This window comes from Elgaria multicarinata, chromosome 4, assembly GCF_023053635.1.
Source record: "Elgaria multicarinata webbii isolate HBS135686 ecotype San Diego chromosome 4, rElgMul1.1.pri, whole genome shotgun sequence".
Lineage (NCBI taxonomy): Eukaryota > Metazoa > Chordata > Lepidosauria > Squamata > Anguidae > Elgaria > Elgaria multicarinata.
The window spans coordinates 102,902,779-102,920,029 of record NC_086174.1 but is presented as its reverse complement, the minus strand read 5'-3'; the positions used below and the strand labels follow the sequence as shown (position 1 = coordinate 102,920,029).

The following is a 17,251-nucleotide window of genomic DNA, read 5'->3' as shown; positions in this document are numbered from 1 at the left end:
TGGCACCTGGCAGGATTGGCACTTTTATTATTTTATACCATCAGCCTTTTTCTATTCATTATTCACATGGTTTGCATTCTGTAAATCTATTTAGTATTTTCTTTGCTACCTTTGTGAAGTTTCTGAGACATCAGTGTTTTTTGTGTTTTTGGGTGGTGGGATACTATTGTTCAACAACCCTGTGTGTTACATTGTGGAATTCTAGAACGCCATCACAGCTGTACATAACAATCAGTGTGGTCTTAAACTGGCATCCGTGGATAAAGCCCTCAGTCTCCGTATACAAAATGCTAGAATCGTACACGAGCGATGCATTTTGCATATGCAAAATGCCGAAATCTATGCCATATGTTAAAGCTCCATTGTGAGACATTCTCGATAGAACATGAAATATCCTAGCCATTCATCAGATAAATGCTAGCTATTAATGCTTGGCAGCAAGTAACACTGTCTCTCAGACAAATTACAGAGCCAGAGAGCCACTGGCTCTGCTTGGGCTCAGAATCTGAAGTTCCATATGTTGCAATAAAACCCAAGCCCTAATGTTTGGGAAGGTCCTCAAAGCTAAATACGTCAAGTACAAAACAGAAAAAATTAAGAGAGGAATGACAGCTTAAAACCTACACAGACACACGCAGACAGTATTGTAGCTCTCTGTCAGAATAAGTGACTCACCAAGAACTTCCAGTGCACAATACATTTCAGCCCTCTGAGTGTGGTTATAGCCTTTTACAATGACAAGTTGTGCAGTCTTTATGAAATGAAGTACTTAAAAGTTAATCCAACACCCAAGGATGGCATTAATTTATCACATGACCCGTGTCTGAGCCATTCGACACGGTTTAAGAATGGTACAGGCGCCTTCCGTTTCAACGCCTTGGTTCTAATAATTTAACAAATGGTTTATCTTCATTCATCACCAAATATTCTCTAGAGGCCCAATGCTGCTGAATAGTTTGTGTCTTGAAAATGTCTAGATCTGGCCTTTCCTCTTTTTTTCAAAAAAGAAAATGCTTAAGGCAGCTGGGCTTGATTTCTGCAAACTATATGCTCATACCACTTTTTACACAAGCCTGCAGCCTCCTAAACTGTAAATGATCAGTAGTGCGTGGAACATTGCTGCAATGCTGCACTATGCAGTGCCCTTGTTCAGGATCCTCCATTCCATTCTCTGCCTCTGGGTTTTCTGTCCCCACCCCGACCTCAACAATCAGTCACCATTCCATGGCCACTGAGCATGCACAGTCTTCCTTGGACTGGGTTTGTTTAAGATTAATTTAAGGCACATTTTAAAACATTTTGAGTTCTTTGGAGGCAGGTCGGGATACAAGTGTGAGATGATGTGCATCAGCTGAGACATGCAACAGTAGAGTTCAACAGGATTCATTCATTTATTGCACAGGTGTGGACCCTATGGCCTGCCAGATGTTGCTGGACTACAGCTCCCATATTTCTTTATCATTGACCATACTGACTGGGACTGATGGGAGTTGGAGTCAAATAGCATGTGGAGAGCCACAGGTTCCCTACTCCAGATTTTTTTTGTAAAGACAGAAAGTGTTCATATCACATTAACCAATGACTTGCCTGGCCACTACTGCATAGTTCTAGTTGGATGTAACATTTAGGGTGACCATATGGAAAGGAGGACAGGGCTCCTGTATCTTTAACAGTTGTACAGAAAAGGAAATTTCAGCAGGTGTCATTTGTATGGGTGCAGGGCAGGGCTCCTGCAGCTTTAACTGTTGTGATGAAGAGGGAATGTCACCAGGTGCTGCATGCATACAAAGGACACCTGCTGAAATTCCCTTTTCTATACAAAAGATACAGGAGCTCTGTCCTCCTTTCCATATGGCCACCCTAGATAACAATGACTGCAGTGTTTGTTACGCTTTTGACGCATAGGCAAGAGCAGCAGCTGTTTCTCTTTTCTTCCCCCTCTGGGCCAAATGCAATAAGGCTGGACATTGTCACTACTAACTGTGTTATTTGGAACTGGCTTTGCGCATTGTGCTGATTGCACAGATAGCTTCCCAGTAAAGAGATGACGTGATGCTGGCTTGACTTCAGGACCATCCAATTCCATCTTAAAGATCTTTCATTTTCTTAGCTGCTAATGTACAACTGTTGGAAAGGGTTGTTAATCTGAGTATTGAAAAGCTGTCCGAGCAGCACTGTGGACATCGTTCTCAGAACCACTTAGCCTGGAGCAGTGCCACTGGCTTCAGTATGCTGTCGTTGTCTTAACTAGTTTGGCCTCAGTCTGGCTTTATGAGGGATAGCTATGCGCTGTAAACAGGCTTTGTTCTTGGCTTGTCAATTCTTACTTCTGCGTTTGAAGGATGCTTGAGATGTTACTTTTTATTGTCATGTGCTTTATAATTTGTGTAAGCTTTGGGAAGCTTCCGACAGGGCTGTACACTTCTGCTGGTTCTGTTGCACTTGTAGGAATGACCGCTTACACAACAGGGGCCTTCACGCTTCTCAAAATATCGCTGGAAATGAGTGGAAATGCCAATTTCCGGATTGGGACAGGTCACTGATTTGGGTGTCCCATGTCAGTTTGTCAGAATGTGTGCTTGCCTGAGACCTGACAGGCACATTCATACGTTTTTATCAGCAGCAACATCAAATGATGACTTGAAGAGATTTCACATCATCTGTCATGACATCAAACACAACAATTTTCAATGAAGGCAGTTCACATGTTCAGCTGAGTCACTGACAGTACAATCTTAGGCATATCTACTCAGAAGCCAGCCCTATTGAGCTCAATGGGATTTCCTCCCAGGCAAGCATGTATAGGATTGTAGCCTGAGTGATACACATGTATATGACATTTGGAACCAAGCCACAAAACATAGCTGCATATCCAGATGGTTTTAAATACTGGAAGCCTATTTGTAAAGCAGGCTTGGGGAACCTGTGCCCCCCCCCCGCCACATGTCGATGGATTATGACCCCCATCAGCCCAACCAATATGGGCCATGATCACAGATAATGGGAGTTACAGGCTGCATGTAAAGGATGTGTCCACAAAGGCCATTTCTTTATCCTCAGCTGTTACCATGTGCTGTCAGTCAGAGCACAGATGTTGACAGAAAAGTGTGTAAAAATGGCATCTTACTCAATGTTTGTTCTCCTCTGATGTGCTTAATTTACAAAAATAAACCCTTGGCACCATTCTTGCTGCCCAGCCAACACAGCTCCCAGAAAGACGGGTTGCTTTAGTGCATTGTGTCATTCACAAATGATGTCAAGCTCTCTTCTAACCACAAAGTGCATGGCTGGAATTGATTTAAGAAGATGGAATAACAGGGTGCGTTGCAGATTGCTTTGCTTGGTTATCTAATGGCCAACGAGGTACCATTTTTATCCAGCTAGTGTTACTTCTACAGTTTTGATTAACATGTGTCAGCAGGTATACGTGATCAGACAAATTATTCTCCAGGTCTTCAACCTTTTCAGAACTGGCAGTGACATTCAACCTTATCTGCAACATGGGATCATTTTTACCCCCCCCCCCATAAATATTTTCTTTTGGGTGGGGGATCTCTATTTTTTTTTTTAAAAAATAAAAAAATCTCCTTTTTAATAACTCTGAATTAAACAGCTGTGGTGTCAGTTTTGATCTACCTTAGCCCAGGCTGTGACTCAGTTGTTGATCATGAGCTCACAATAGAAGAACAGGACCCCTAAATATATTACAGCTACACCTTCATCCTGATTCTACATGTGTATATTTAAAATCCTATTTGTATAGTAATTTTAACCATTATTACTTAAGCCAATATTTGTATCTCACTTTGTTTCACAGGTCTGAATTTCAAATTCCATGGACAGAAAAGCCCAATATTGGATTGACGAGAGCCCCAAAGTTGGTCTTAGCAGGATCTAAGACCAATATAAAAGAACAAAATTCCATAGGAGAAACAAGCATTGTCATCACTGTTCCTTAAAGATTCACATGCCTCCCCACAAATCATTTTAACTTGGCACCTAAGACTGACCAAAGTTGGCACTGGCCAGTCTCCTCTGGACACCACCAGAGAAAAGACTCGATTGGTGGCTGCCACCTGCCATACATTAAAAGGGCAGCAACCTGTGGAAGAAACCCAGTACATCCATCCTAAGCTCACCCAAAGAGCCACCTCTACCCTTGCTAAGTAGATTCAAACAACCATTACCCATTTATCTTTGTCACACAGGATTATGGTGGAGCTCTCCCTTATACTTTGCCCTTCCTTCAAGGAGTTACAATGTTTCTTCTTTCCTCTTATCCACCCTTTTATCTACACAATCACTGTGCGAGGTAGGCTTGGCTGAGAGATAGAGCTGAACCAGTCACCCAGTGAGCTTCATGGTGGAAGGGGGACATGAACCCAGGTTCTCTCAGCCTTAAGACAGCCCAACCCTCTGACCATTACACCATACTGCTTCTTACAAGGATGCCCAGTTTCCAGACATCCTCATCCCAACTCAGCATCTCCCCATACAGACGCACTCCAGGGAAAGGCCCCCTCCCACTGTCTCAACGGGTCAAAAGCAACTATAAATTTACGACTGGTGAGCCAAAGGGGATCTTTCCTTATACGGAGCCATTGTAAACATTTCAAATGGATTATTGTTGAATGTAGGTATTTCGCATACATAGTGCATAAGCTGACAGGAGGGGTTGAGCTGTACAGTAGCTTGGATTTTGTTCTGTCAGTAACACGAGAAAGAACAATGCGGAGAAGCACTGAGGGTGCTAAGCAAAAGAGGCCTCCCTGCATGTGCTGCAGCAGCCGTAGTAACAGACGCTGTGGTTGCAGCAACTGCTTTGGCTCCTTTTCTTCCACCTCTGGACGTTCCCAGGTTGTTTGCAACAGGAGCCTTGAAATCTGCAAGGGTGGAGGTGGTGGTGGGAAAGGGGTGGAAGAGCTCCACAGTGTGGCCATGTCTACCCAAACCTGACCCAGAGTGCTCGTGTGTTGCAGCGAAGGAGCGGCAGTGCTTGCAGCAGTGACTAACCTCTGCAGCTCCCTTTGAGGGAAAGCATCAGTAGCAGCAGGAGGAAGGAAAAGAAAGGAGGACGGAAGCACAGACATTTCCTAGAAATCCCACCACTTGTAGTCCTGGCTGGGGTGCTTGCAATTTCCTAAAATTGAGGGCTCTGTTGTAGGCCAGCAAGAGCTTTGGTATTGTTTTAAAAACCTAACAATACTGGTGGAAGCTACTGAGGGTCCACAAGCTCATGAAGTTCTCCAAAAGCAGAGAGAAGAGAAGCTTCTCTGCCTGCCATCCATCCATCCATCCATCCATCCATCCATCCATCCGAGGTAAACATCCTCCTTTCCCCCTGAACAGCCTGTCACAGTCTCAGGCACTTCTGCTTCTTCGTCCACTTCCTGCTCGAGCAGGCTGTGACCGACCGATTGCGTCTCGTGCCGCAGATGCTGAGCTAGAGTCTCCTCGCCTTCCCGTGGATTCGAACATCCCCTCCTGACTGGCTACTGTCTGGCAGCATGTCACCATCATGCCTCGCGTCACTTCGGCGAGATCCACAGGTTGAAGACCTCTGGGCTAGATGGACCAATCTGACTCCACACAAGGCAGTTTCATAGGCTCCTTCAGAACTCCAATGCCTGTTACAGAATTCCCACTTCAGCTCAAGCAACACAGAGCACAGTTCCTGTAATTTGTAGGTGTAGCTTTGCCTCAGTGATGCAGATCTAGTTCAAAAATCAACTGGCTCCTCCATGACGAGCAGCCATCTTTGACCAAGCCCTTTCATACACCTAAAAGGAAATTTCTCAGGGGCAATAATTCCTTTGAGTAACTTCCTCAGCACTTCCGTAAGGTATACTTTGTATTAGGTTAGTCCAAACCTTGGTTTCATTAGAATACAATTGTTCTAGAGATATATTGTAGCCTATGATGCAAAAAGCCAAACTTTAACACTTTTCATACTGATATATTTACTTATACTGCAATTTTCTGAGAAAAGTAGATGCACCACGACTGCATCCATTTGGCTAACCTGACAGATGTATGCAAACAGCAATGCTTTGGATAACTTGTCCTATTCCTAATACTATAGTTATTTTCCCTGCCAATTACACTTTGCTATAAATATGTGTGCCCTTAAGTTGATCCCAATATCAGTTTCAGCCAGCTAATCAAATTATCTGCTAAGGTTTCAGGAATTATAACCCTCCCCTTTATTTAAACAAAATGAGATGGGTTTTAACTCTCAGAACTTGCCAAGAATAGATTTATTTTAAAGTCAAAGAGACTGTTTTTGGAACAGAGACCTTTAGCTTGACAATCTTTGTGCACAAGTCAGCAATCCCTCAGCATGTGTAGAAATAGAGATGGACATGCACAGCAATCCAATACCTGCTTACTCAAAAGTAAGTCCTATGGAGTTCAATCAGACTTACTCCCTGCACACACTAGGGAAGAAGCCCAACTAAACACACTGGGGGCTTATGTATAAGTAGACAGGTGGACGATTGTGTTGTAACTGTAGTGGGTATTCAGTATCTCTGAATGGCCCCTCAACAGACCAATTTTCTGAAGTCTGTTTCATCTGAAAATTGCATCCGTGTGCAAAGGCTTACCATTGGATTGGAAGCTACTATACACCCCACCCCCTTGTCTAAACCCAACAAATGTTTTGCAGCAATCTGCACAAACTACATTGGGGCACCTGAACCACAGAGCAAACCGCTACAATTTCAAACAGCTTCCATGAGGGTTACTGTGTTCAGTGTGAAGCAAACCTGAATGGAAGCCCAGGACTTTTACCTGAGCTTCCATTCAGGTTTCAAATGTTTTGTCTTGGGTATTTTGCCAATAAATTTAATTTGCTGTTGCTGTAGTAGAAATGTCAAGTTATTAAAGAATAAAACTGCTTCAAGTGTTTATGTAATGTATTGCCATATTAAGGCTATCCTATGCATACTTCCCAAGAAACATGCAGAGAATCACGTGCATATTTTAAGAGGATGGAAAGTTACCCCAATTCTCATATCCACTTCTCAGTATAAGCCCACAGAACAATAGGAATTGAAGAGAGAGTTTGCATGTGTTCCTTTTTGGACAATTCTAACCACAGATTATTAGCCATACATTTAATTTTTCTGTGTTTCATATTTGCTTAAATGATCCCCACGTAGTAAAACCATAATTTTCTGACTTACAAAATCTGTGGCCCAAATCTATGACTCCCTCCCTCTCATACACATAGAATTAGCAATTTATAGTTTGTGTGGTTTAAAGTACTGATGCAACGATGCATATATTGTCAAAATGCAGCCTTCCTGCTTCATATTCCCAAAGCAGCAGGGATTTTGAGTAGGTTCTACTATGTAAGTTGCTTTTTCAGTATGAGTCGCGCATTTGTCATCTTGTTCTGTAATTCTTAAAAAGCAGCTCCCCACACTATGTGGAAAACCACTTTTGAAACTTGGGGTAGTTCAAAAACATGCTGTGATAAGTGACCTGGTTTGCACATAAAACCAATTCACGGGTTGTTTAACCCATGAATTGGTGGGACTGTGCTGCAGTGTGCTTGCTATTTCCACTTTGCATCTGAACCTGGAACTCTGGGTTGTTGGAAGGACAAACAACCCATAGTTTAAACACATAGTTTGTTGTTGGATTAAAACTCTGAACTGTTTGTCCCTCAACAACCCTGAGTTCCAGATTTGAACATCACATTAAACAAGCCAGGAACAGGACAATCCTAGATTGTCAGAGCAAGCGGATGCAAAGTAGAAGCAGTGAGCGGATGGGAGGTAGAGCACTGGCTCACTCCTGTGTGACTACTGGCATATTGACTCATGATTTAAACAACACATAGGTTGTCATTATGTGTGAACCTGGCCAATGTACGAAGGCTTGCTAAATGAGTAAAAAAGAGTCAATATACCTTAATCGTGTTTGAAGTCACTGTTTGGATTGTGGATTTTGTTTACTTAAAAGAAAAAAAGGGATGGTGGGAGAATGTCAATTCATGGTGTATTCTTTTTTTCAAAGTTAAATTATGATTATGGCTTAAGCTATAATGTGCTGATTATTTCTTCCAAAATACGGAGCAGGGTTGCCATTTTGCAATCTGAGCACATTCCTTTAAATTGCTCATTGCAACAGAAGGGAAGGCAGCTGCTCAGTACTGTCATCTGCCTGTTCTCTCACTTGCTGTGTAGTGCACCAAGGATCTTGCTTTTGAGGGCCGATCAAAGGTGGCGCACACCAGAGGATCCAGGAGAAATTAGATGGGAGGAGCTGCACTCTCTCACCTGCTACATTGGGAGACTTAATGGAATATGTCTAGTTGTTTGGGTTGCAAGGTGTCTACCCTTAGGTGGAGAGGAGCCAATTCCAAACTTGATTAAATAACATAACCAGACCCATTTGGCTTAATGAATCTTTATCCTAAATTCGCACATATGGTGTTGATAAACCCTTCTCGTTCCTCAACCCTTAAAATAAAGAAATCACAGGATTTTATGACTGTAAGATTACAAGATGCAGGGTGATCAAGCACTCAACTAGGTGATGGTGGCATCAGTTTAGACTTCCCATTTTTAATGTAGAAGCTGGAACTATTCAATAGAATACACTGTTTAGCCAGCATCACTTCTTGAGTTTGGTGCAAGATAAAAGACCTGGGAAAAGACTGATTCTTGCTAACGGTCCAAGATGAGACAAGAACAAAAACATTTTAAAAATTGAAAAATTTCTACACTGCTCCTATTGCATTAACACCAAAAGATCTTATACTTTAGCAGCCACTTAATCGCTTTTGGTAGGGTAGCCATCACACAAGGGGCATGCAAAGAGCCAGAGTTCATTGCATTTTGCTTTTTGTTTAGTGCTGCTGACTATTCATGTAGCTGCTCTTACCTTTCTCAAACTCAATGTTCACCCAAATAAAAAGGATACTGAACTGATGCTGGAAGAGCAGCAGGTACGTCTACACATTCAGCACACACCAATAAGGAAACACTCAGAAGTTGTCATATTATGGGATAATTAAAAAAAAAAGAAGTTTTTCTGTGCATCAATTGTCAATTTGAAGTCCCAGTGAATCATGATGTCCCTTGACGTTTTTGTTGCTGATTTCTGATGACTTCCAGCTGTTTTTTGCATTGCTGGTAGTATGTGGAAAGACTTTTATTTTCATCTAAAAGCTTTTTATGCTCTTGTACCAGACGTGATGTATTTTGCTGGTCTTTTTCATCCTGGTCCAGTTCTGCTATTAGTTCTTGCCTAAAATCAATATAAGTTAAAGTAAGAATCTTGAGAGAAAAGTCACAATATACACGCTTCTCTATAGTTTGTGCTATTCATTTTAAAAGTTACTCTGAAAAAAACCCTTATCTGAGGTGTCACACAGAAGCCTGATCACACAGTCCCAGTAAGGTAACAAGGGTAAGGCCTCCTTCCAACTGAACAGTGTCACATGTGATGTGGCATGTCTGCATACACATCTCTGTGTGTGCAACAGTCACAGTGATGTATGTATACCACATCACCTGTGACACTGGGAATGGGGGTGGGGAGACAGCGTGCGCCAGTCCCAGTTCATTAACATTGAGGACAGGATATTTACTTCAATGGCAAGTGCCTGGAGGTACAGAAGAGTCCTCACAACCAAGCTTTTGCTACTAGCACAGTTTAGTATATTATTCATGTGTGGATTACTGAAGCTGCACCTGTACCTGTCACTGGCTTAGTTCTGGTAGCATTAAGACAAGTAAAGTGTAGTTCTTGTCACTGATGAATAGCCTCTAGACAGATGGCAAGAGACTAATGTTCATAAGCACAGTGCAATTATTAGTAGGCATGAGGTTGTGGACACTGAAGGTTCCTGAATGGAACGTTAGCCAGGAGGATCTTGCTGGCCTGGTTCAGACGACACTCTGGGCTTTGTGGTTAGCTTAACCATGTTCAGCTGTGGTCAACACTAACCACATGTGGAATGCTTGCAGACAACACTTTTAACCCTTTTGTGGTTAAGTTTTCCTTAGTGAGCCTAACCACAATGTGGTTAACGGGGCAGATGGTTAGGGAAAATGTTTGTCAGATGACACTGTAAACCATGGTTAAGCATTCCGTTAATCATTTTGTGGTTAAGCAGCATGGTTTAGCATGTTGTCTGAACGGGGGTCAATGTGTCAGTGACCTGGCTGCAGGTCCATCTAGTAGCCAGTTCTCTTTCTGTATCTACCCCAGTGCTCCCCAAGCTAGAACAACAACTGGAAATTGTCAAGATACTAAATATTATTCACTAGCTCAACCCAACCACAAGGTTATGTTAATATGCTTAAGATATGCAATGCTGCTGTCTATGCACAAACCTGAAAAGGATAATAATGAGTGAATCTAGCTAAATGTGATGACAAACCTGAGTTTGCCACTGAAAACACCTTCCATGTTGCATTCTCCCCCATCTCCTGTTTATGCTGTTTCACATATCTGTGTAATGTGACATCACATCATGCATTTCTCCAATTCTTGCAGCAGCCAAGGATTTGAAACAGTAGTGGGGAAATACATGATGGGATATGATATGTGAACGGAACTACACGTTTCAGGGAGAGAAAGGAGAAGGGAGAGTTGCCAAAGCATCACCCTACAGGGGTAAAGTTGGGAAGCTGGACTTCGTAAAAGAAGGGCAAGCATTGACCAATAAATAACTGGATTCTTTGGGCTCCAGAGGAAACTCTGAAAAATAATTTTCTGCAAATCTGTTTGGGATATTTTTCATCTAAAATTGGAGTCCAAAAGTGTTTTGAATGCTTATCTCATCAATTACATGAAATGATAGTTGTGAAAATAAAAGGTCTATGTGACTCTTGCCTTTGCTATTTTAGCAAGAGTTTGTCTCAACATAGAACATGAGCTATTTTGAGAATGGTGTAAAAATGACAAAACCTAAACCATCTTTGACACTGTGAACAAGAATAATCTTCCAATATATATTTAGCTCAGTTCTTTTTTGTGTGTTAATTTTTCAAGTTGTAAAAGAACGTTGAAGATGTGGTAAAAGCAGTGAAGATTTGCTCACTGATTTAGCAGAAAGAACCACATATGTTATGTAGCTGTATTCAACATCATGTAATAGTTTATTGTGTAAATAGTTGTGCCCTGTTAGTCTCAGTGACAACTTTGCCATGAATAATGGCCTCGCCACATTGTATTTACCACTATAGGGCAACACACTTTGGCAACTCTTTCTTCCCATAAGACTGCTGAGTAAACAAGAACCTGGCTGGCACTCAGAGAAAGTGGTGTGGGAGTGATGTGGTCAAAGCATCAAGAGTTGGCTGACTGGCTTGAGAATGGGAAGACTATGTTGCCTGCCCAGTCATAACAAGGGTTCTGTACTCAGATGGCAAGAACTACTGCCAGTCCCAGCTAGGCTGAGCCATCATGGCAGGCCAGTTCATTGGTGGAGCAATTGGGAAAGGAGGACAGAGGCATATGTAATTGGTTTGAGATAACCCGTTCCAGGAATCACAGAAGGAAGGAAACCAAAGTGATGAGTGATTCTGATCATGGTACCAGTATATCAGAATCATGGAAGTTTTCTGGCACTTCCTGGAGAAACAATACCTTGAAAAAGATATAAAATTTGTTGCTCAAAATTTATTCTCAAAATAGCTCATGTTCTAGGAAGTGCAAACTCCCAAGGTTTAGAATCAATATGCAGGATCCTCCCAATTCTTTACTCCACAGCAACAGGTGAAGTGCTTAAAACTATCAGGATGATCTGCCATTCTAAACAATTAGAGGGGAAGATGGTTCAAATGTGGTACATAATGCAAAATAGGACTCTATCTTTACATATTTGTTTAGCTTTTGTTTCTGTAAATACAGATCAATTCATCTAGGGCAGGAGTGGGCAACTTGCGGCCCTCCAGATGTTTTGACCTACCACTCCCATCAGCCCTAACCAGCAGAGCCAATGGTGAGGGATGATGGGAGATGTAGGTCAAAATATCTGGAGGGCGATGAGTTGCCCACCCCTTATCTAGAGAGACTTCATTTGTCTTCGCAGTATGAGAATTCAATTTAATCATAGGTAATAGTAGTAATTTATTAATGCTTAGGCCATAGGCCATTCGCATACAGAATAGATACACTATGAAGAAACAACAATATAAAAATACTACATATAATCACAGACAGATCATACATATTAAAAGAATAAAATTCAGTACAATTAAAAGCATAATTTGAATATAAAATTTGTAGTTAAATAAGAGCATCTCCAGCATGGGTAGAACTATGGCTAGAAATAAGAAAATACTCTCATTATGGAATCAGTGTTGACTGCTAATTCTTGATGTAGTTATCTTCTTCCGTCATACTTTCTGGGAGTAAAAATTATCAACCCATGATAACAGAACATTTTTTAAAACTTACTTTCTCTGCAACAGCAATGCGATTTCCGTCTGAACTTTCATATATTCTTGTGCCATTTTACAGTGCTGTTCAAACACAGCCATAGATTCTTTTGAGTTTGGACATGGTGCTAGAGGCTGAAAATAAAGTCAGACGTATTAAAAACGAATAAACTGATATTTCAACCTACAGATATGTCGCACCCCTTTGGCAATATTTTTATTCCAGCTCTTAGAAGTGAGAGAAATAAACTATGTTCAGAAAACATCTTAGCGCAACAACCCAAACTTGAAATGTGGCTTTACTACTGAAAGTATCTTTGTCCCAAGCAATTACTATCAGAAATTATTTAATAATCTTCAGAAATACATAAAAGACAAGAATGCAGCTAGTTGAACATGTCATCCTTGAGGGAAATGTTTCAGCTAGGTAGCTCAGGATCTCTAATGCTGTCCCAGGGGTGAGCGACCATGTGAGCAGCCAACGAATTGATAGATGCTCCCTTCTTTAATGCTGAGTGCAGGGTAAGAGACCAATACTGGCAAGACTTTCCTCTGTAGCTGTGCTGGAGTATTACAATTTGACCTTCTGAGCTGCTGTGTCAAAAGAGCAATTAATTGCATCAGGCCACTCAATTCAAATGTAGACCAGGGATGACATATTTCTATTGCTTGTTTCGGCGTCAAACAAGATAAGTCAATTACAAGAGTGCTTTATTTTTTAAAACACACACAAAGCTACCTGACCCGATTAAGTTTGTATCATACATACAAACAAATATTATTATCCACAGATAGGACCAAAAGTATGTATTGCAGTTATATAAGGAAATCATACAATGACTTACCTGCAACTGGTGATCTAATGTAAGATATGCCATTGGGATGGAGTTATCAGACCCATTGGTATCTGTTGGAAAAACAAATCGATATTTAGGATTTTAAGCGTTCAAAGTGATCTCAAAGCATGCTGCATCTTTTCAAGGTCCCACTTAGATGTTGATTTAATTAGGAAATGATGAACAGTAGTTCGATAGGACTATCACATCACATTTGTTTATCTCTCACTGCATGATGGCTGAATTCAGCTACTTGTCTATACTAACAGCTCATGCATTGAAGTATTTACTGAGCCACTGAAACCACACAGAACTGCACAATTTCCAGAGGTCCAGTAGATGGAGTGTAGTAATGTTGGATTCACTACGCAAACGGGCTCTATTTTATTTACTTTCTATTCCACCCTTCAGCACCCTCTCAGGCAGATGCAGTTTCTAGGTGGTTATGTTTGTTACGTTTTGAGGCTTAAATCTGTGTACTTCCAGACTCTCCACCAGCTGGGTACTGAGCAGGACCAGCCTTGCTCAAATTTCAGACCTACGTCAGAAGCCTACAGATCACTCTCTTTATTCCACCATGCAAAATTATAAAGGATCCTATGGTGTGCTTGGTCTTTTGAAATCACGCAGTGGGGGAAAAATACAGTGTAATGACAAAAGAAAAAAAAATAACAGTCAAAATCTGCCTAAAAGGGATCAAGGCAAAAGGGAGAATCATCTTAAAGAAGCGTTGACTGAAATGGATAGAATGTATAAAGGAAATGTGTAAGACAATACATATTTTAAACAGATGCACAAACCTTTGAATATACCTGTGTGAAATACACATGCTGGCAATGGACATAAAGTGTAGCCTTCATTGAGCACATAGACCTACCTATGTGCAGAGGCTTCCCTGTTCTCTTAAGTCAAGGTGTGCTTTGCACGTGCAATGAAGACTCCTCTGAGAAAACAAAGCATTCTTCACAAAATGGTACCATCCCTTCAGATGCTGAGCTGTGTTTGGCGTGTGCACCAGAGTTGCTAAATAAACCTCCTCCCACCAGTCACCTCTGCACTGGCTTCTTCAGATAGAGAAAAGGTCTGGAGAAGGAACCTATCTGAAGTCAGACAAATATGCAAGAGAAGGAGAGCCTTTTCATCACTCCCATATGAACTCTTCTTATGTCAAAGAAGCTTGACTGACCTTCCTTGTCATTAGAAAAACAGGAAAGCATTTTTATCCTAGAGGGTGTGGGTGGGGTATTGGACAAATCTGGATTCTAAGGTTCTGAGCCTATATGCTGTTATGTTCTTTTTAGGATTTTGATTTGAACTATTAATGGTTGGTATTTTGTTCTGTGGCTTTCAATGATTTATGCCATGTTGGAAGCTGCCCTGAGAGCTCTGTGGGACCATGGGACAGGATACAGACCCCAAAATAAAATCAGAACTATGTGCTTTTGGGCCAAGTGTGCATCTCCATGTACAGAGGTGTTCTGCAGTAAACTGTGTACCACTGGTATAAGTTGTTTCCTGAGACTAGCTTCTTCCTGTGATGGAATTCTTCAATCACGTTTACAACTCATTTGTTACTGATATTGGGCATTGATTGTCACCATAATTATAGATAGGTTAACTTCAGATTATGGGGGACAGCTTTAGGGCCCACCTATGACCCCAGCACCATTTGAGAAAGGGCAGGCAAATGAACAAGCACATGACTTAGCTTAGCTACAGTTATCCATGCTCTGATAACCTCTCGTTTGGATTACTGCAATGCGTTATACGTGGGGCTGCCTTTGAAAACGGTCCGGAAACTTCAACTGGTGCAAAACAGGGCAGCAAGGTTATTAACAGGGACTGGCCGGCGAGATCACATTACGCCAGTCCTTTTACAACTTCATTGGCTGCCAGTCCAGGTCCGGGCCCAATTCAAAGTGCTGGTATTGACATTTAAAGCCCTAAACGGTTTGGGGCCAGGTTATCTGAAGGAACGCCTCCTCCCATATGTACCTACCCGGACCTTAAGATCATCTACAGGGGCCCTTCTCCGTGAGCCCCTGCCAAAGGAAGTGAGGCAGGTGGCTACTAGGAGGAGGGCTTTCTCCGCTGTGGCACCCCGGTTGTGGAACGAGCTCCCCAGAGAGGTCCGCCTGGCGCCTACACTGTACTGCTTTCGTCGCCAGCTGAAGACCTTTTTATTCACTCAGTATTTTAACACTTAATTTTAACTTAAATTTAAATTTTACTGTTTTAACTCTGTATTTTAATCTTATATCAACTTTGCTGTGTGGTTTTATCCTGGTTGCGCTTTTTATATTGTATTTCATAATTGTGTTTTAACCTGTTGGGTGTTTTACTGTGGTTTTAATTTTTGTGAACCGCCCAGAGAGCTTCGGCTATTGGGCGGTATAAAAATGTAATAAATAAATAAATAAATAAATAAATAAATGACAGCAGGTGCTTCCTTGCCCATCATGACTGTGAGGGGGAGAGATAGAGCCAGTTCGCAGGACACAAAGGTGCTTAATAAGCCATGGTGGCTGTTAAACAATCCTGTGTGTGCTGTTTGCGTACTGGTTCATTTCCCTCATTAGCCTAGCAGGGCGAAGGTTGTTGCGATGTCCGAACCCAGCGAGGGTGGGCGGCTGGGGTGGTTTTTTATAACCACCCCAGCTGGGTTCTCACATGTGCCCAGCAAAGGTAATTAGGTAAATGGGCCATCATGTGACTGGCAGGCATGGGGGTGGCTAACAATCCAGCGTGGTTCATTACGCATCCTCGTGTCATGCAACCCTGTCATAAGTTGTATTCACAGGACATGCGAAGCCACCTTGCGAATAAACTTCGCAGTATGTAGTGTTTGTGGAACAACTTCCGGTGCGCCCGACAGACGAACAGTTTCACGTTGGGTTGTTATCCTCTTCGGTCCTCCAGCCTGTATGCCAGTGTCCTGCGTAGCTAAGCCTATCTTGTCTGCCCATCATGTCCCCCTCCCTCCCCTGATCACGATCCCTTTTTGTTTCCTGGCTTTCAAAAAATAATTAGCCCCCAAAATTTGTGCAAATAGGTTTGCTTATTATTATTGTTGTTGTTGTTGTTGCGTTATCTCTTTTGCAAGTGCACTCCTACAGTAACTGCTCTGTTAGTGCAGGTGTGCAAATTTCCCCTCCAGTTACTTGCCAACCATTAAATCTGCACATGTTTCCTAGTCCAAAATATTCCTGACAATTTATATATACAAAAAAACTTCACAGATGGAAGTACAGGATGCAATAATGGGACATCAGTACCAGTGATAGCTACACCCATCTCCTCCCTATGAGGCCCCATTCTGTCCCCTTTAGCCACCTCTTCAGTGTTTTTTTTTTTTTAAAAAAAAACCTGTCAGAGAACTGCAGCAGTAAGTGCTCTGAAAGGGATCCGCAAAGAGGGGTAGGAGCTAAGATCGCCACCTTTCTGGAGCAGCTGGAGATTTGGGGGAGTGTTGAAAAGGTGTCAGTTCAACACTTATTATTATTATTATTATTATTATTTATTATATAGCACCATCAGTGTACATGGTGCTGTACAGAGTAAAACAGTAAATAGCAAGACCCTGCCGCATAGGCTTACAATCTAATAAAATCATAGTAAAACAATAAGGAGGGGAAGAGAATGCAAACAGGTACAGGGTAGGGTAAGCAGGCACAGGGTAGGGTAAAACTAACAGTAGAAAGTAACAGTAGAAGTCTGCACAACATCAAGTTTTAAAAGCTTTAAAACTTAAGTGTCAGAGAAGTGGCAGTTAAGCGAAGTCGTAGTTCAACACTTAAGACCCAGAGGATCATATAGCTAACTGGGAGTTATTGTCCCCCACCCCCGTAATTTTTGGTGATTTTCAACTGACAACATGGCAACGGGTCCCTGTCAACTGTATGCAAGATTACATAACATGCAGTCTCGTCAATGTTCATGTATGTTACTGCACTTTGGTGCTCTCTTTGACAGCTGAAGGAAATTGACCAGGTAAAACCATACATTTCGGAC

At 41.8% G+C, this 17,251-nt stretch overlaps 1 protein-coding gene across 2 annotated transcripts in view; it reads right to left on the bottom strand.

Annotated features, from left to right (window-relative positions):
* Positions 1-8,402: 8,402 nt before the first annotated feature.
* Positions 8,403-17,251, bottom strand: part of MAP3K7 (mitogen-activated protein kinase kinase kinase 7) — a 48,181-nt gene continuing 39,332 nt past the window's right edge. For both annotated transcript variants that reach the window (XM_063124870.1, XM_063124871.1), the window contains 3 exons: positions 13,250-13,311; positions 12,424-12,539; positions 8,403-9,261 (listed from right to left, as the gene is read on the bottom strand). In XM_063124870.1, coding sequence (XP_062980940.1) covers positions 9,081-9,261; positions 12,424-12,539; positions 13,250-13,311 — 359 coding nt within the window. In that variant the 3' untranslated portion in view covers positions 8,403-9,080. The remainder of the gene's footprint in view (positions 9,262-12,423; positions 12,540-13,249; positions 13,312-17,251) is intronic.